Here is a 21,151-nt window from a genome sequence, read left to right on the forward strand (position 1 = left end):
ACAATGGACATTTGATAACAAAATGATATTCATCCTCAACAACATTTTTACAATATAAACAAAATCTATGGTCCCTATCAATTCCGGTATGCCTGCCTGTTTCGATAGCAAGGCGATGTGATGAAAATCTAAAATTTGCTAAGCATTTACGAAATTTATCAACTGTAACATAGTTCACATATAATTCTGTCTTTAAACATGATTTTATATACATGTAAAATTTATTAAGTTTCATATTCTCAGAACAAGTTTGACTCCATAATTGTAGATGTTGATCTTTTAATCTCGTTACATATTCTTCAAGAAAGAAACTTTCATTTACTACTTGCTGTGACTCCCAAATATATCCAAAACCATTCCTAGACAGATTCATACGCAATACACTAACCCAATTTTCATGACCTAGACTATCATACAGTTTTAACATATTGTAACACAACTTTACATATCTATCATCAGGAAGTTTTAAAAGTTTTAACCAATATTTAAGACAACGTTTCGAAGCATATATATGTAATGGTAAACGACCTAGATCACCTAAAACAGCATCATTACAAGCTTTAGAAGATACATTTAAATACCTTTTACATGCATATAATTGGACATTTTCTATAGCATTCATTGAAGTCATTCCCCAAATTTCAGCACCATATAACATTATAGGTGATATTTTTGTATCAAACATTTTAAAAAACACTGAAGACTTAACAAAAGGTAACGATGCAATGCCTTTAAAAAGACAATGTAAAGCTTTCTTAGCTTTAAGAGCAGAATTCTCTGCCATCTTATACCATGACAATGTACAGCTAAAATATAAACCCACATAAGTAAACCCTGATACAACATCTATATTTTCATTATTATATTTCCATTTTTCTTTACTTGCCAGCTGCCCACCTCTTCTAAAAACAACAATTTTTGTTTTACTAGTATTAACTTGCAACTTAGTATCAGCACAAAATAAGTTTAGCGCATTTAGTTGTTTTTGTAGACCTACAACTGTATCAGATAACAGAGCAACATCATCTGCAAACATAAGTAGAAACACTTCAATATCAGAAGGGGATGCTACGTCTACGTGGACTTGTAACGCTACGTCTACATGGACTTGTAATGCTACGTCTACGCGGACTTGTAATGCTACGTCTACGCGGACTTGTAATGCTACGTCTACGTGGACTTGTAATGCTACGTATACGAGGACTTGTAATGCTACGTCTACGTGGACTTGTAATGCTACGTATACGAGGACTTATAATGCTACCTCTAAGTGGACTTGTAATGCTACGTATACGAGGACTTATAATGCTACGTCTAAGTGGACTTGTTATGCTACGTAAACGAGGACTTGTAATGCTACGTCTACGCGGACTTGTAATGCTACGTCTACGTGGACTTGTATCGCTACGTCTACGCGGACTTGTCATGCTACGTCTACGCGGAATTTTAATGCTACGTCCACGTGGACTTGTAATGCTACGTCTACGCGGACTTTTAATGCTACGTCTACGTGGACTTGTAATGCTACGTCTACGTGGACTTGTAATGCTACGTCTACGTGGACTTTTAATGCTACGCCAACGCGGACTGTTAATGCTATTTCGAGTTTCATTCACTTCCATCTATCCTATGAAAAGTAAATATTTGCTAAAACCTTTTATTTCAAGGGAGACAATTAGCCACAGTGTGAGCTAGATGCTAAATGAGCTTCATGCGGTCAGACAGTGCATTCATTTGGTTCAAAAGAATATCTTATTTAATATCTTACCTTATATTTGGCTCAATTGCTAATTTTTCGGAGATTGTTTTTCAATATAATTCTTGGTTCAATGAATTGACGATACATCATCGTTAATTGTTTTACAGTACTTCGTCAATTAGACATCATACAAGTACAACCTGTATTGGCTCACAGAAAAGAAGGAAAAGTATTAAGAGTGATGTATTCGTACAGTAATTTTAATAACAATACGGAAGACCCACTTAAATGTGCCGTGTATCGAAAAACAATTGGACCTATTTCAAATTAAAATAAGACATTTTGTGGAGTGGTGACATAAAACACCTGACATGTTCATATCATACATTTGGTAATAGAAGTATTATGACATGTACATGTTTCTACCACTGCTTCCCATCGTAAAACTGTCTGCTACAACATTCGGATTCATTGTAGCAGAATTATGACCACAATTTATTTATTCATGAATTATTTTTACAACAAAACTTAAGTCATAAAACGACCTTATTAACCGTGGTTAAGAATGATAATTGAATGTTACGGAGAAGAGAGCAATAAAAGTCAGAAGGAATACCAGCACGCGGACCAGTAAATTGGCAGGTTGTTTCTTAAAGCCACTGTTCCCCTTGCCACCGATTAATTATAAAAGCTTTGGAGCAAGATGTTTACCATCATAAATTTAACGAACTGTTGTTACATTTAATGTTTATTCAAAGCAGGCGTGTTATGACTACAAGTAGCAGTAGTGTGTGCATGTTGTTGAAGCCTTGCAAATCAAGCAAAGGTCAAAGACTTACAGCGCTTGCCTCCTTCAGGTGACACTTTGACCTGGGCATATACCGAACATGTCTAAACTAGTGTATAGGAAGACAAAGATGAAAGGCTCTTCGTTATATATGAAACACCCCTCGTATAGCTGCTGATCACAATATAATTGTTCCCCTAAGATGCATCGTTACATTAAGCGACGCCTACTGGTACTGTGCCTTTAATATGTCCCAAACTTTTCAATCCTTTTTACTCCATTGTCAAGATTTAATGTACGCTGCCGTTTTTCTCTCTGGTGCATTAATTGTTGACATGGTGACAATTTAGATTTGAAATTGCATGAACTGTTGACGCTGCCTGTCATCCCCTGTTACATTTGTTTTAACATCCATGTTCCATAGAACAGCCAAGAATACCCCCAGTGTTCATAAATCAGCCCGCAGATGCTTGCCCCTCTTATATGATTTATGAACATCGGTTGAAGTGTTCATTGTATCAAATACGTTTGTTAAGTAGTTTGTATACAATCAATGTTTGATGAGCATTGTGTGTTTGCACCAGGTTTGATGGTGCCTTTATAAGGAATATCCCCTTGCAAAATAAGATGAGTTTCATATACATACATGCGTGTTATTTTGTTAACGTATCGTATGGCGACATGTTATTATTATTTGAGATGGGCACACAATTTGGAAGGAAGTGGTTACAAATACAGAAAACCTAGACTTCTCCTTCTTCTTTGATAGTTCGACCGTTGAATAGTGTTAAAAACAGTCGACCGAAATGCGGCCGAAATTGTGTTGAAAATTATTTCAGCACTGATTAGATTCTTTTCCTATCTTCCTACAAAATAATTGAACTATTGCATGACCCGCTAAACACTTGTGTGAAAGAAGATATAACAGCGTACATTAAATCTTAATTACGCCAAGGTTGGATAGTTATAATTATTTATTAACATGATAAAATTGCGCCAATCATTTGGAATACTCGGCACAGTCATTTGCGAAATTTGAGAAAGTATATGGTCATCAGTCAGCTAGTACACACAGTATTTGATTGAGCCCGAGCTGCACCATATAGTAACTGATCCTCATCGTAAAGTGACTGATTATTGAGCCCGAACCCCACCGTAAAGTAAATGATTATCAAGCCCGAACCCCAACTTAAAGTAACTGATTATTGATCTTTTAATTTAAAAAGTGATGAAACAACGGGCACCTGTTTAATATTAAGTCGGAAAATGATTATAATTCGTACTAAGATACCTAGTTTGCGTACGTTACTCGAAAGCACACATTTTCAGCAAGTTTTAGATATTGTGTCAAACTACACTTAGAAGTGACAATCCCAGTGATGTCTGACATGTTGTAGACGTGAGGAAAGGCTCCTCCCAATTGCTGCGCATTCTAGAGTTACCTTTGTACGCGGGCTTGTATGTTCATAGGTAACTCGATCACCGACCAATAAATCATAAACCCCGACAATAATGTCCCGGCATTCCCCCTCTTGTGTCAGACGGTTGTGAAAACCCAGCACGTTTATTCCGCACCCCACGCCTTCTAGTGTCAACTGTCTATAATTTTAATTTATATTCTTTCTTTTTAAATTTATGATTCTGTCATGCTATTCGTTCGCATTTATTAACTTTGATAATTTCTGTTCATCGAAATTCCCAAAATGTCATGGAGGTATTTACACGTGATAATGGTTAACGCATCCGAACAGAGATGCTGGCGTTAAGTTGCTTACACGGGTTATTTATTCTGTACGATGTTGTTCATTCTCTCAGAGTGTCTTGGTTTCGTGTATACAATAACTACCTTATCGGAACGGAAACAAGTAGGCGGTGCTTAACCGTGCAATACTAGCGTGCAAATAAACTACAACGCTTTTTATTTATACGCACGATAGTTTTGGAACGTTTCCGTTGACAAGATGCTACAAAACAGTTACTTATAAAACAACATTAACTCCATTGCAAACTGATATCAATGACCAACATATAAGGAAAACTGTTACCAAACTCTAAACAACGCCTTACTAAGCCTGTAAAGGAACCTTCTGTTTAAGACAGTCAATCTGCCATTTCCTAATAAGGAAACCGTATCTAACTGATTGACGAACTTCAGTGGGAAAGAGAGAGCCAATTTGAGCGAGCTAATGAACAGGTCGGCAGGAATAATACCCAGTATCTTTTCCATTTTCTCCCTCACTGCCAATGGCAATTTGATCGAACTTTTCGATTTAAATTAATCCGATATGGTTGCTAAAATGTGTGTAATTACAAAATCAATCAGTAATTGCTTTCCTTTTGGAGTGAAACTGTCATTTAGGCTTAGTGAAGCTGCCTCGTGTGACCTAGGGTAATCAACATTCAAACGGAAAAATACATGCAAAACCTGAATAAATGATTGGCGACACTAGGTGTTTCCGGATCTTGGACGTCATTATATCACGTATTTCGAGCACCATTGTCTACGTGCTTTTGTTAGACCTTGGTGCTTTGAAGATTAGTCAGCTCATCCGAGAAATGCACAATCTCTCTCTTTTTATCTGGCCGGGCGGGCGACTACATTTCTCATTATCCGAGTTATCATTGATATGCTTCTGATGGTGAGTTTTAGAAGACGTCATTCTCTGTACAGTTAAGGGGATTCTGTATTTGATAAACGATTAGGAAAAATGATATACTAATTAGTGTCCTCATTAAAAGAAATTGTTGGTTGCGTTATGTAATGTGTGCACGCAAAATGAACAATTAACAGTTAATTGAGACATTAGGAAAATATTCGAAGCCTGAAGATGACAAAAATACATTTTTTCAGACCCGAATATTAATGTTTCCCTATGCCGAGTCAATAATATCTGGGCCGAGGGCAAGACTTACCGACACGCATTATCGTTCATCAAGTTGAAGCTCTCCCCTTTCCATGAGTGCCAGTGTTAACCCTCCCCTCTCCATGAGTTTCAGTGTGCATCCTCCGATTTCCATGAGTGTCAGTCTTCACCCTCCAATTTCCATGAGTGCCAGTGTTAACCACCCCCTTTCCATGAGTGCCAATGTTAACCCTCCAATTTCCATGAGTGTCAGTGTTAACCCTCCAATTTCCATGAGTGTCAGTGTTAACCACCCCCTTTCCATGAGTGCCAATGTTAACCCTCCAATTTCCATGAGTGTCAGTGTTAACCACCCCCTTTCCATGAGTGCCAGTGTTCACTCTCCCCTTTCCATGAGTGCCAGTGTTAACCACCCCCTTTCCATGAGTGCCAGTGTTAACCACCCCCTTTCCATGAGTGCCAGTGTTAACCACCCCCTTTCCATGAGTGCCAATGATAACCCTCCAATTTCCATGAGTGTCAGTCTTCACCATCCAATTTCCATGAGTGCAAGTGTTAACCACCCCCTTTCCATGAGTGTCAGTGTTAACCACCCCCTTTCCATGAATGCCAGTGTTAACCACCCCCTTTCCATGAGTGCCAGTGTTAACCCTCCCCTTTCCATGAGTGCCAATGTTAACCCTCCAATTTCCATGAGTGTCAGTCTTCACCCTCCAATTTCCATGAGTGCCAGTGTTGACCACCCCCTTTCCATGAGTGCCAATGTTAACCCTCCAATTTCTATGAGCGTCAGTCTTCACCCTCCAGTTTCCATGAGTGCCTGTGTTAACCCTCCCCTTTTCATGAGTTTCACTGTGCACCCTCCAGTTTCCATGAGTGCCTGTGTTAACCCTCCCCTTTCCATGAGTTTCAGTGTGCACCCTCCAATTTCCATGAGTGTCAGTCTTCACCCTCCAATTTCCATGAGTGCCAGTGTTGACCACCCCCTTTCCATGAGTGCCAGTGTTAACCCTCCAATTTCTATGAGCGTCAGTCTTCACCCTCCAGTTTCCATGAGTGTCAGTGTTAACCCACCCCTTTCCATGAGTGTCAGTGTTAACCCTCCCCTTTTCATGAGTTTCAGTGTGCATCCTCCAATTTCCATGAGTGTCAGTCTTCACCCTCCAATTTCCATGAGTGTCAGTCTTCATCCTCCAATTTCCATGATTGTCAGTCTTCACCCTCCAATTTCCATGAGTGCCAGTGTTAACCCTCCCCTTTTCATGAGTTTCACTGTGCACCCTCCAGTTTCCATGAGTGCCTGTGTTAACCCTCCCCTTTCCATGAGTTTCAGTGTGCACCCTCCAGTTTCCATGAGTGCCTGTGTTAACCCTCCCCTTTTCATGAGTTTCAGTGTGCACCCTCCAGTTTCCATGAGTGCCTGTGTTAACCCTCCCCTTTTCATGAGTTTCAGTGTGCACCCTCCAGTTTCCATGAGTGCCTGTGTTAACCCTCCAATTTCTATGAGCGTCAGTCTTCACCCTCCAGTTTCCATGAGTGCCAGTGTTAACCCTCCCCTTTTCATGAGTTTCACTGTGCACCCTCCAGTTTCCATGAGTGCCTGTGTTAGCCCTCCCCTTTCCATGAGTTTCAGTGTGCACCCTCCAGTTTCCATGAGTGCCTGTGTTAACCCTCCCCTTTCCATGAGTTTCAGTGTGCACCCTCCAGTTTCCATGAGTGCCTGTGTTAACCCTCCCCTTTCCATGAGTTTCAGTGTGCACCCTCCAGTTTCCATGAGTGCCAGTGTTAACCCTCCCCTTTTCATGAGTTTCACTGTGCACCCTCCAGTTTCCATGAGTGCCTGTGTTAGCCCTCCCCTTTCCATGAGTTTCAGTGTGCACCCTCCAGTTTCCATGAGTGCCTGTGTTAACCCTCCCCTTTCCATGAGTTTCAGTGTGCACCCTCCAGTTTCCATGAGTGCCTGTGTTAACCCTCCCCTTTCCATGAGTTTCAGTGTTCACCCTCCAGTTTCCATGAGTGCCTGTGTTAACCCACCCCTTTCCATGAGTGCCAGTGTTAACCCTCCCCTTTCCATGAGTTTCAGTGTGCACCCTCCAGTTTCCATGAATGCCTGTGTTAACCACCCCCTTTCCATGAGTGCCAGTGTTAACCCTCCAATTTCTATGAGCGTCAGTCTTCACCCTCCAGTTTCCATGAGTGTCAGTGTTAACCCTCCCCTTTCCATGAGTTTCAGTGTGCACCCTCCAATTTCTATGAATGCCAGTGTTAACCCTCCCCTTTCCATGCGTGCCAGTGGGAGGGTGAACACTGGCACTTCTGGCAAGGGGAGAGTGAACACTGGCACTTCTGGCAAGGGGAGAGTGAACACTGGCACTTCTGGCAAGGGGAGAGTGAACACTGGCACTTCTGGCAAGGGGAGAGTGAACACTGGCACTCATGGAAAGGGGAGAGTGAACACTGGCACTCATGGAAAGGGGAGAGTGAACACTGGTACTCATGGAAAGGGGAGAGTGGAGAGTGAACACTGGCACTCATGGAAAGGGGAGAGTGAACACTGGCACTCATGGAAAGGGGAGAGTGAACACTGGTACTCATGGAAAGGGGAGAGTGAACACTGGTACTCATGGAAAGTGGAGAGTGAACACTGGCACTCATGGAAAGTGGAGGTTGACAACTGAGAGTAGAACACTGAAACTCATGGAAAAGGGGAGAGTGAACACTGGCACTCCTCGAAAGTGGAGGGTGAACACTCGCACTCCTGGAAAGGGGAGGGTGAACACTTGGACTCATGGAAAACGAGAGGGTGACACTGGCACTCCCTTTCCTGGTGTTTCTTGCTGCATTCTTTGATTTCCATAATACTATTTATAGCGACATAAATTAAGGTTAACACTTTATTTCATATAGTTATGTGATATTTAATGATTCTGAAAACATCAAATACAAAATTTCCCAGGCAGCATTTAATCTACAATGCAATTAAATTCATTAGAATATGCATGGTATGCGCATTTTTCAACATTTTGTATACATTTTATCAGTCAGAACTTCTGAAGAACATTTCAAAAGACAAACTTTCAACTTTGGTTTTTCATGACAGCTTGGCATGTCAAAAACCTTGACAGACGTAAAGACTCAAACAGTCACTGTTTTTCGTTTAAACAAAATATCTTACATTACTTGAAAATTTACCGTTTTGGTCTTTTGATGTAGTGAATGTTTGACATGTTTTGGCTTTAGTGTAATCGCAAAGGCCGCGACTTTAACTAACAGAGGCATTTATTGTCCTGTTTATTGTACCCTTAACCTCCCCTTTTTAATAACACTCGAGTTGCCGAGCTTTTTGGAAGTACTCTTAAAATGGCTAGCATTCTGAAATTAGCAATAAAAAAACTTGTTGTATATGCTGTATCGGATAAAGCAGATTTTGGTAAGGACTTGTGGTCCCTACAATGGATGAATGGACAGATGGGCTTGTTTTGTAAAAAGAGATAAATTTAATGGTTTCAGTAAAACCTTACTATGTCATATAATAGAACAGAAAACAAATAATATATACATTTGTATATACACACAATGATTTGAAATTGCTGTGATATGTCTTTCATTGTTAAATTAAACCATCAACATATTTATATGACCCATTCTCTTTCAAAACCGTCGCCCCAAAACAGTTTTGTCATCTGTATTTAAAGTATCGATTACCCAATGTGTAGATAAGGTTCCATATTTGAACACCTGGGTCGCCCGTTTTCACATTTGGGTGAGCTATAAATTTATTGAATGCTCTCATTATTCGACATTGTAAATTGTTGAGAAACCACGTTTAAAAGAAGTTTTGCGATTTAAAAAGTCAACACGAAGCAATAAACTATCAATTAGAAGTAAAAAGACAATTTTAATGGCGCACTTAAACGTTCCGCGGGTATGGGAAATTACAATTTATAAAGTTTGCAAACAGTTTTATGAACAAATGTTATTTTTCAAGTAGTAAAGCTATTTGTTGTGACAGCCGTTCATGGCCTGTCCTGAATCCACCAAACAGACGTTCTTTTACTGAAGTAAAATTGTACCCATCTATGTCACGGTATTTTATGATGAGTACTTTTAATGTTCCGCGACTGTCAGTAAAGTACTTTTTCCATTAATTCGTGCATACATGTTTGGTCTGACGCTAATCAATGGTAATACCAATAATGCACATCATTGTTACAATATAAAACCATTTTACTTATTTTTAGCATTGCTTAAGTTGAATATGCATAAACAATATTGAAGATTAAATTGCATTGCTGACCAATGCTTACCGTAATGTGTTTTGTATTTTCAGATATTCGACTGTGACTACCAGGCGAACACGGTCCACTTTTCTCACTCTGGTTCCCCGTTCCTGGCCGAGGACCGAGTCCAACTCCGAGTCTACCGCTTCACCAGCCGGAAAACAGTGTCCGAAACATTCTACCTGAACATTAAAATAAACAACGCTACAAATGACATTGTCGTGACACGTGGTCTGCGCCACGTAATTGTCCCAGAATTCAACGGTATTTCCAACACAATTGACACTTCCGTTTTATTTTTTAACCACAGCAGATCTCCAAATATTTCGTGTATGGTCAGTTTTAACAAATTAGAGACCAACTGGCCGCTTGTGGGCCGAATTATCATGGGCGATCAGAGAACGGCCGTGGAGGCGGTACAAACCACGTGCCAGGAATTCATGTATATGGAACTCAGATACGAACATTTACAAAAACCGACCCCTGATGTAGATTATCTAGTGTTAAACATTGAATTATTCGATCCCCAATTAAGTGACGAACTTATTAAAGAAAGTTATTATTTACCTATATACATCAAGAACGCCTTACTGAACTCTCCCCCGCGCTCTTCCTATATGAGCACGTATATGAACGAGGTGGACCAGTACATCCTCACCACCATCATTCCCGGGGTCATCTCCGCCGAGGATTATGAAACCCCCGACAACCTACTCGTGTATAACATCACCAAACCGCCGGACCCCGACCAGGGATACTTTGTTCACCTTGATGATCCCGTCATGGAAATAACATCCTTTATACAAGATGACCTAGACAACCATAAGATCGCCTATCAGCCACCGAATTCCACCGTCTCTGAACGGCGTATTTACGAAGTTGAATTTAAAGTGTTTGACAGCCATTTCGCCGAAAGTATGCCAATAGTTCTACACATCGCTGTTCGCCCAGCAACAACAGACGGTCCTCACGTGTCAATAAACTCGGGGTTGGTGCTGCTGGAAGGCCAATCCCGGGAGATCAGCAATAGCAATTTCCAGATAACCGACGGCAGGCCCGAGGACGTGCGATTGTACGTGGTCGGCGGGCTGGAGCACGGACGGCTGCTGCGAGATGACCGCCTGGCGCTCTACTTTACCATCGCCGATATCAACAGCGACAGCCTGACGTACGTCCACGACGACAGCGAGTCGAAGACGGACAGGATCGACCTTAAGATAAGTGACGGTAAAAATAACATAATGGCGAAGTTTCCTATTAAAATTATTCCAAAAGACGACAGTCCACCAGTCGTAATTCGAAACTTAGGAATGGAAATTAATGAGGGGCAAACGCAGCGTTTCGACACGGCCATGCTGCTGGCAACCGACGCTGATTCTGTAGATTCAAGCATCGTTTACGTCATTGTACAACCAACGGACGCCGGGGAAATCATTCGTAAAGCTAGGCAGGCGGACTCCGGTACTCGTATTAACAGGTTTAGCCAGCGGGAACTGGTAAAAGGACAGATCTATTATCGACATTTCGGACGTGAAAACTTCCACGATGAGTTCAGGTTCACATTGCGTGATCAGCAGGATCCACCGAATGAGTCGGGTACAGAGACTTTCTACATCGCCATCAACCCGGTGAACGAGAATCCCCCGCAACTTTCGCCTGCCGCAACGAGACTGATGCGGGTCTCCGAGACCGACATAGCGCTCATCACAAAAACCGAGCTAGAGTACACAGACACGGAAACCAACTCTGACAAACTGACATACATCATAACAACACCTCCGTACTTTGTCTACAGAGGCCAAAGCTCTACGCGAAATGACGCCGGTAGAATTATTGCAATGCATAACTTGACAATGGTTAACAAGCATGCTAGCATTCCGTCTGTCGACACGTTCAAACAGGAGGACATTAATCACCTGAAGATCGGTTACATGCCTCCAATGAAAGACATCGGATCGGAGCCGCGCCTCGTGCGCTTCATGTACACGGTGCAGGACTCGAGCGGTAACAAGGTGCTCGGACAGCAGTTCGACATTGACGTGCAGCCCGTCAACGACAAGCCACCCGTGTTCGTGACGTCACGGTTGCTCGTAGAGGAGGGTGGTATCCTGGGGATGTCAACGGACCACATCTCGGCGGCTGACGCGGACACACACGAGGCGGACCTTACGTTCACGGTGGAGCAAGTTCCTGATCACGGCCGGCTTCAGAAGGGTGGCGTGAACCTGGAGGCGGAGGCTACCTTCAACATGCTCGACCTCCGAAGGAAAGATCTAAGGTTTGTACATTAATTTTAGTGACGGTTATAAACATATACATGCATAGAAAGGTTTAACAACTTGAAATAAACTAGAAGCTTGTCTTAATTTCTTTGTATGTCACAATAAGTAAGGAATACGTTTTATACTGAAAGAAATAGCAAACCTTGCTTACGGAAATAGTCAAAATACGTATAAAATCCTGAATAATCAAGTAATCCTCGGCTAGTCCTCGCACATGAAAGGATTTACAAGCATTCCCTAGGTCCCAGTCCCATTGTTGTAGGTACATCCACGACGGATCTGAGGTGACGAGCGACACATTCACGCTCTCCGTCTCCGACGTCGACAACCGCGTGTCGAAGGTATTCAACATCGAAGTCGTACCAGTGGATGACGTCATACCGCGTGTTCGGGATAACCTGAAGCCGCATTTGATCGTGTCTGAGGGGAGCGAGGCGGTGATTCTACCTACCGTCTTGGCAGCTACGGATGGACACACGGAGGAGGCGGCCCTTGTCTTCCTTCTCGTCAAACAACCGAAGTAAGAGGTGTATGTAATGCACGAGAAAAACTAAAACACGCAATTTTTAAAATAATATTACACTATTAACTAACTGCTTACCGACAGCAAAATTATTGCTTACCCACTTTTATGGAAATAAGGATTGCCTACCCGCTTTCATGGAAATAAGAATTGATTACCTACTTTAATGGAAATAAGAATCGCTTACCCACTTTAATGAAAATAAGAATTGCGTACTTAGCCACTTTCATGGAAATAAGGAAATTGCTTAGCCACTTTCATGGAAATAAGGAAATTGCTTACCCACTTTCATGGAAATAAGGAGATTGCTTAGCCACTTTCATGAATATAAGAATTGCTTACCCACTTTCATGGAAATAAGGAAATTGCTTACCCACTTTCATGGAAATAAGGAAATTGATTAGCCACTTTCAAGGAAATAAGAATTGCCTACCCGCTTTCATGGAAAAAAGAATTGCTTATTCCTTTCTTGAAAACAGAATCGTAATTGTATAAAGGCAATATATGGGCTGTCATAAAACAGGTATAGGTTAAAACATCAAAATGCAGAGCAATAATACAATATTATATCAAAGTCATGCTATCATCGCTAAAGTTTTAATTTATGTGAAACTATTTTGGGTATTGATATTGTTGGGGTTTAAGGGAAAACGATTCTCACACTCGAACGTTTCGACATTGGAAGCCGTCAGTTGTGTGTGCCAATCTCTTTATCATATCTTCCACAGTCTCAAATGCATCATTTACATAATCTAGTTTTAGATAGTGCTTGTTACATTGTGGAGTTAATGTATTACAAGTTGATATGATAATTATATTCTAGTTTGTACATTTTGTAACTTTATGAGTTTCAAATTACTCCGGGGTGGCTGCTGTAAATCATAAACACAAAAGAAGGTATAAAATCCTTCTACTCCCGACGCATTGCCAATGTAGACATCTTTAAGTAATACGTCTCTTAAATTTACACTAGCGTTATTTACTGCATTTAGTACTCAAGAATGACATGTGCATATTAACATATTTTATTGTTTAATTACATTTTTTAACTGAGTATACTTTTCGTCGTCATCGAATCATCATGTCTTTAGCAAAAGTGATAGCTAGTTTCAACAATGCGTTTTAGTAATCATGAAATGAAAAAAAAACTATGTTGCACAACACGGCTGTCGTGGATAGCTTTTTCTGAAGATGATGTGGTATCATGTTCACCTCCTGTTTCCCTTATTTAACAGGTACGGAATCTTGCAGCTGCGGGGCGAGCCGGCTACACGTTTCACGCAGGCGGACGTTCAGCGTGGTGACGTCCATTACATCCACACAAGCGGTGAGATCGGACCCGCCCCCGTTTGGGACTCTATCACATTCATACTGTCCGACCTGTCATTTAAGACGGGCGCCGAGCCCATCCAGTACAGTCTCAACATCACCATCACGCCCGTGGACAACCAGACGCCAATCATCATCGCCGGCCTTCCAATTAACGTTGAAGAGGGACGTAAGTTCTACTTCTCGCCCGACTACATCACGGTCAAGGACGCGGACACCGACCCCACTTCCGTCCAGTTCGTCATCACCAAACAACCGCAGTGGGGCTACCTAGAGAACATCCGCACAAAGCCTGGCTCAGAGAAAAGTAAAACTGGCAACCCTGTGACGTCATTCAAACTTCAAGACATCATCGACAACAAAATCGTCTACGTCCAGGCTTCACACAAAGGGATGGAACCTACACGAGATTTCTTTGATTTCTATGCCACAGATGGAAAATCTAACTCTTTGACACAAACAGCCAACATAAGAATTACACCTATTAATGACGAGGAGCCGGTTGTAATGCTGAACGATTTCCGGGTTGAGGAAGGCGGAAGTAAGGTGATCGACAAGGAGATGCTGGACGCTATGGATATGGACATGCCGCGTGAGGAGGTCCGCCTGTATATATCACAGCCCCCGGAATACGGGGACATCGTCGTCCTCAGACGCACTCCTAACGGCGACGTGGAAGCCACTGTGACCGAGTTCACCGCCAAGGAGCTGCACAATGGTATGCAGCTCAAGTACAGGCACGACGATTCAGAAAATTTCATGGACAAGTTCGCAATCACTGCATCCGATGGTAAACACGAGGTGAAGAGAGTGTGTAATATCACGATATTACCCAGAAACGACGAGCGCCCGGAGCTATTGAAGAATTTGGGGATACAGATGGACTACGGCGAACTAGTAACGCTGTCCAGCTCTGTTCTGCAGGCCGTAGATCTTGACAACTCCGACGACCAGGTGTACTACATTGTCCTCACACTACCCAAGAAGGGCGTCCTCCAGACATGCTCTATTCCAAACGAGCCTATGATTTCAAGTAACTGCCGGGATATTTGGGTCGGACAAAATTTCACGCAGGGGGATATTAATCACAATCTAGTACGGTATTTGCATACGGCAAGCATTGGGACCTCCGACTACGACACTTTCCTGTTCGCTTTATCAGATGGAATTAATAAACGCCAAGTAGAAACATTCCAAATTAGAATTATGAATTCCAAACGTGCAACAATAACATTGACTAATGTTGAAATGTCTTTGAGAGAAGGAGAGCGTGTTGCTATAACAACAGACAAGCTAAGTGCTGAGGACGGAAGTTCAAGGCCGGGTGAGATTGTGTTTGCGATTATCCGACCACCCCACTTAGGCCAGATAGAATATTTGGACTCCCCGTTAATACCTATCAACAGTTTCACCCAGCAGGATCTACTCTCAAACAATGTGGTCTATAATCACTTGACAAAGGTCGACTTCACCGAAGACTCGTTCACGTTCACTGTAGCCAACGGACATGGCGACAACAAGGACACTGAGTTCCGGTTCGCGATTACTCCCGTTGACATTGCTCTACCATCGTTGGCGGTAAAAGAGCTGGTAGAAGTGTTGGAGGGCGAGGAAATCCCCATCACGGCCGCAAACCTGCGGGTGGACGACCCGGACACAGACAGCAGCAACGTTACCTTCCATATTGTTAAGCAGCCCACGTATGGGCGTCTGTACAACATCGGGGTCCACATTACCGGTTTGTTCACGCAGAACGCCATCGACCGCGGAATGATCACGTACGAGAGTGACGGCACTCACACCGGTCTCGATAACTTCATGTTCACTCTGAGTGATGGCAAACACGATGGCTTTCTGATCAACGGGACTCTCCAGGACAAGCCAGTGATCTGTAGCATCTACATTAAACCGCTCGTGAACGACGTTCCAAAGCTGGTCACCCTGGAGCAGCCCGACTCCCTGGAGCTGTTTGAGGACGGGCGGTACGGGTTTCGTGTCAACAACCACGTACTGAAGGCGGTCGACTCTGACACCATGAATACGAACCTGGTGTACATTTTGGAGGCGCGGCCGAGGCATGGCCACCTAGAGAACACACAGGCGAAGCGGTACGTGCGGGACCGGTTCACGCAGAGAGATCTGGATGAGGATACACTGCAGTTCATCATCGACACAGCGGACCGGGAAACGAACGACAGCTTCACCTTCCGTATCCAAGACGCTTGGGGAAACAAACTAGAGGACCAAAGGTAACCGGGCTTATCATTACTAGTACTTGTATACTCGTACATGGTTCGATGTTTACAAGTCTATTCCGGACTTGATTGTGAACTTCCTGTCAATGGAGCCCGTTCCCTTGCTAGGAACCAGGACTTGTTTTCATTATAAGATATCACAACGATTCAGAAAGGCTAACCAGCCGAGAATCGAACCTAAGTTCTTGGGTTTAAGGGCGGGGGCTCATATTTATACTAGTATATCACGTTCCTATTCTATATTAGTTGACTCTTGTGTGCGGGATGAGCGGTTATACATGGTAGCTGGCACATGTTTGAATCTGGGCTTGGACACAGCCATAAAGGTGCATACCACTACGCTTTAAAACTAGCTTTGTGGTGATTTAGTAGGAAATGAAACATGTTCGTTATGAATTGAATGTGTTTGGCTATTAAATTATAAAAATATAGGCATTATCGATTTGAAAAGTTTTCGCTGAAATCGTAATTAATATTCTACAAAATTGAGTCATATCCGTAAAACAGAGGTCAGCACTGAATCAGACATGCAAATCACGGTAATCACAGTATGTAATTGTTAATGTAACACACATTCATCAAATACTTCACGTCTATAAACATAATGTGTTTGGGTCTATCAATTGTTTGCTAAGTCGTTAAATTACATATGGAGTAGGGAATAACATCGTAATTCTTGCCATGCAGGGCGCTTTATGACATTCACAAGAACGGCCAGGTGCCGGCACATTAAACCTGGATTACACACATATTGTACAAAACATGTCGTATAAGGGCACACACGACTTGATTGTACAAGGTAAGGGAAGTAACTCACTTGATGGTTTGAAGGAAGTAGGAATAATGGTCGAACCCCTTGGCGAAACAAACGAACCCTGACGAGACCCAGACCGACACCTCCCATTCAATTAATCAGCAAAAATCAGCAAACAAGAATTCGAAAAAAGCAGCCGTGTTAAATGCTGTATATTTTGTATGACGTTATTAGAATACGTGTTCACTACAACCAATGTAATAAATACTTACCTGTCTGCAGGATGGAGTTCCACTGGTCGTTCGTGGAACTGGAGCGAACGAGTCTGGTCGTCTGCGAGAACATCGGTACACTTCCGGTGACACTCGTTAGGACTGGTGACGTCAGTTCACCTGCCTACGTGAGCATCGAGGTGCAGGACCGCAGCACGCGCAGGAATGAGGATTATCATACCACCTCGTCCGGACAAGTCCAGTTCGAATCAGGTTCGAATCATTGCGTTCAAAAGTTAAACATTGGAAAACCTTAACGTAGTTTTATATGTGAAGAACAATGCATTACATATAATTCAGGCCAAAGCTAAACACATGTGGCCATGGTCGAAGGAAATATACAATCTGCAGCAAATTATTGCGATGCATTATATCCATTACGCTACTGCACCTGCAAATGCAAACGTATTTTTGTAGGTTTAGGGCAAGAGATTTAATCCTTTAAAGGTAGCATCCCCACCTCTCGTTTCAGGCGTTTCGAGTGTGTCTTGGGACGTGAGGGTGATAGAAGACGGTATCACGGAGGGAACAGAGAGCTTCGTCGTCTATATCCAAACACCCGTGAACGCCATCCTCGGCAAGCGCACAAAGACACGTGTCCGCCTCATCAATGCAAACAACGGTAAGTGCTTGTTTGTTTCGATTTTACAATTGAGCGAATCATTGTCTCGAGTAAAATGTCACAGAGGACGTCATAAACAGTGGTTCAATTTTATACTACTTTAACAAGTTACATAATTTGGCCTTATGATAAAAATGTATCATACTAGCACCAGTACAATATTACCACGGTTACTCATGCACTGAAACTCGACCATTTGCTTCCAGGCGAGTGCCCGCAATACCTGGGAATGATCAGCAAGCACCAGCTGGCCGTACCAGATGAGCTATACCTGCCCGGGAACGCGCGGGAACCAGAAACGGAAACCGTCCTCTCTGTGAGTACACACACACGCACACATCCACAGCACATACAATACAAAGCAACAACACGCTTAACACACACCACACTGTCACTGCTTGAAATTATAACAAATGGAGGAATTTCAAGTCTTATATAAAAAAAATTTCAACTATTATAAAAGTCTAGAAAAAATCCATGCTTTTGTCACTGGTATGAGAAAATAAAGCGTTTGTGGAACCAATGCGGTACTTGGCAAAGTATCAATGGAAACGGCAAAGTGCTCGTACATATAACCACTGTCTGTTCTGTATTTACGTGCAGCCGGGGTCGAGCTCGTCGAGACTCGGGAACCAGCGGCACCACCACGAGAACGCCCTCATGGACCCGGCTGGCACCGCCGTCGTCGACCAATACCCGGAAAAAGGTGGGTGTACATATGCTCTTTTAGATTTTAAGTTTTTATGAAACTATAAGAAATAAAGATACACATAAGAAACTTTTTCGTATAATAACGCTCAATTGCAAGTTCTCAGCGAGGTATATCTTTGAATATCAATTAATACTACTGTGGTGTTTCTTCCAGCTGGGAATACAGTATCAGACTTGACAAATGATGAACGTCGAGAACGTCGACGTAAAGAACGTAAGAGCAAGAAGGAGAGGAAGAAGCGACGTAAAAAGCGAAAGGGTGGCCGGAAAGGTGGCAAGAAGCCACGACCCACGGAGGCAGCTCCTGCACAGGAAGAAGAGATGGCTCCCGAGCCACCCGTAGATATTAATGTAAGTATGGGCAGACGCTTTTCAAGAATCTTGACAAGTAAACTTGTGAAAAGATACGCATATTGGATTATTATCATTACAGTTATAGCTGCAAAATCATATATCAAAAATCATTTTCATCAAACGACTTCTAAAAATTAGATCATTTTAAATATAATTGTATTCCTCAGTTTCAATAAGATATCATTTATATGAGAGCAGTGTCCAAAATACATTTTTTAAATTGAATAAAGCTACCAACTTTTGTTCTGTCCCCTTGTAGGCTCCACAGGAGTGCACGCTGACTACGGAGGGTCTGCTGTACTTCTCCCCGACCTCCCAACAGATGTACAAGTGTAACGGAGCCGCGTGGATCGCCTGGAGACAGGATTCCAAGGATCAGCAGCCGGAAACCAGGGAATGCCAGCAGGGTAAGGCGATAGTGTCGGACTGGAAACTTTGACAGCATTATACCACTTGTTCTTCGCTTTCCGCGAGTTCAAAGATGTTGCATATTTTAAAATAAGTATAAAATCGTTCGGTCGATGAACGCAGTGCATAGGTAACGATTGAAACATATACGGAAACAATCTACCCATAAGCACAATATTAATTATATTTTCTTTCTGCACAATTCATGCATGATGTCAGTCTTGGGCTAAAACAAAATCCTGCGCCTCGATGAAAATCTACCACATTTGTATTGCTTCCGACTCCCTCACCAATGATGCTCTCTTTACAGGCTGGTCCAAGTATGAGAGCCGATGTTTTAAGTTCATAAACGAGCGGCTGACGTGGGAGGTGGCGGAGATGCTGTGCCAGATGTCATACGGCGCGCATCTTGCAACCGTCCGCGGGGATGAACACATCGAATGGCTCGGCGAGCTCGGCGGCAAGAAGGCTTACTGGATAGGTACACGTGTATTTGTAATTCATACGACAATTTTGCTTCAAATCCTTTCAGTAGTCTCAAATAAAATAATTCTTCTTTCTTTTAAAACTTTTGGCATAGTGTAATCAATTTTGCATTTTTAAACATCATCGACGCCCCTTATATTCGTGTACACGATTTACATTTTCCAGTCTTATTTATCCAAATCGTGTTGAGTATAATGCATTTAATCAGTTTGGAGTTTCATTATTTTCATTATCTGTGTGTTTGCAGGTCTGAATGACGTCGACCAAACCGGCACGTGGCGGTACACTAACGGGGAATCCCCGACCTACTTTAACTGGAAGGGCGGCGTACCACGAGTGAAGCGCGCAGTCCACAAGAAAAACTGCGTGATCGTGGACAAGAAACGGAAGATGAGAAACAAGCCGTGCGGTGGCCGGAAAGCGCGGCTCATCTGTGAACTGGACATCGGGGCGAATGACCCCAGCAGGGCGCCGCCGAAGAGAGATGTCTCCAGCGGCGGGCGATCCAAAAACAGTAAAAAGAAAAGAAATAGGTCTAAGGAAAGACAGAGTGACGCCAGATATTCAAAAAAAGAGAAAGGATTCTTTTTTCAGAGATAGATAGTGCCGTAGAGGAATTCTGGGATGGGTTCCTTGCATCAGATGTTTGATAAAACAATGCCCGCTGGACTGTTAAATGTGTATGGAAATTAAAACAGTGTGACATATTTAGCGGTGAAACGATAGTTGAAATAATTATGAAGGCTTGATGAGATGAGATGTTGGAGTTTCTTTAAACAAAATGGTGTCATACACTGTGTGTAGCTGTGTGACTTTATTAACTCGGATGTTTTAATCCGCAGCAAAGTGTGACACCAGTTGTGTTTGTTTTGTGCTGGCTTTTGTCAAGAATGGCAGACAAAGAGTGTCTTGTAGACAGAGGTGACAATTGGAATCCAGAGATTTGTTATAATTGTACAGCAGTGATCTGATTGACAGTTATGGTGTAAATATACTTGTAACAGAATAAATATTTTAAAAGGTGTTCATATCATGTGGTCAAATTGTATGTGTGGACTTCAGTTTAAAGAATATGAAATTAGATTAAACAGTTTTATTGTATCTCCTGGCATAATAATACTGGTCGCAATATTCCTTTATTAATTGTAATTGATCTTTATTATCTAAACGTCTTTTACAGAACGTTTTCATAACTTGTTTGTCAACTTCAAAGTAGAACAATTTGTACTCCAGTTTCTATAATGTGATTTCGAATGTGTTGTATTGTAAATGTTTAGATATCGTCTTATAACTTGTAAAAATAAAACTTTATTTCGTCAAGTCGTTGTTTTTTCGCTAAAATGAACAGAGATGTGTTCATGCATGAACTAATAATTTGTTTACAACGACAACGAGATGTTGCCCCGGATAATTGTCCGATGTCATGTGGCAAATTGATGTGTCTATTATAAACACATATAAATGGAAATGCTGGTATTCAATCACATCTCAGCAAACATCAGTTTGACCACACAAAGTAATTTGA

At 42.2% G+C, this 21,151-nt stretch overlaps 1 protein-coding gene across 1 annotated transcript in view; it reads left to right on the top strand.

Moving 5' to 3' along the window:
* The window catches only part of LOC128213601 (FRAS1-related extracellular matrix protein 1-like), a 63,967-nt gene extending 43,021 nt beyond the window's left edge, over positions 1–20,946 (top strand). The window contains exons 3-13 of the mRNA XM_052919500.1: positions 9,681–11,908; positions 12,175–12,432; positions 13,671–16,013; positions 17,056–17,258; positions 17,518–17,667; positions 17,874–17,983; positions 18,271–18,373; positions 18,533–18,729; positions 18,992–19,139; positions 19,451–19,621; positions 19,874–20,946. Of these exons, the coding sequence (XP_052775460.1) occupies positions 9,681–11,908; positions 12,175–12,432; positions 13,671–16,013; positions 17,056–17,258; positions 17,518–17,667; positions 17,874–17,983; positions 18,271–18,373; positions 18,533–18,729; positions 18,992–19,139; positions 19,451–19,621; positions 19,874–20,226 (6,264 nt within the window). The 3' untranslated portion in view covers positions 20,227–20,946. The remainder of the gene's footprint in view (positions 1–9,680; positions 11,909–12,174; positions 12,433–13,670; positions 16,014–17,055; positions 17,259–17,517; positions 17,668–17,873; positions 17,984–18,270; positions 18,374–18,532; positions 18,730–18,991; positions 19,140–19,450; positions 19,622–19,873) is intronic.
* The last annotated feature ends 205 nt before the right edge of the window (positions 20,947–21,151 follow it).

The sequence above is a fragment of the Mya arenaria genome, chromosome 13 (assembly GCF_026914265.1).
Source record: "Mya arenaria isolate MELC-2E11 chromosome 13, ASM2691426v1".
Taxonomy (NCBI): domain Eukaryota; kingdom Metazoa; phylum Mollusca; class Bivalvia; order Myida; family Myidae; genus Mya; species Mya arenaria.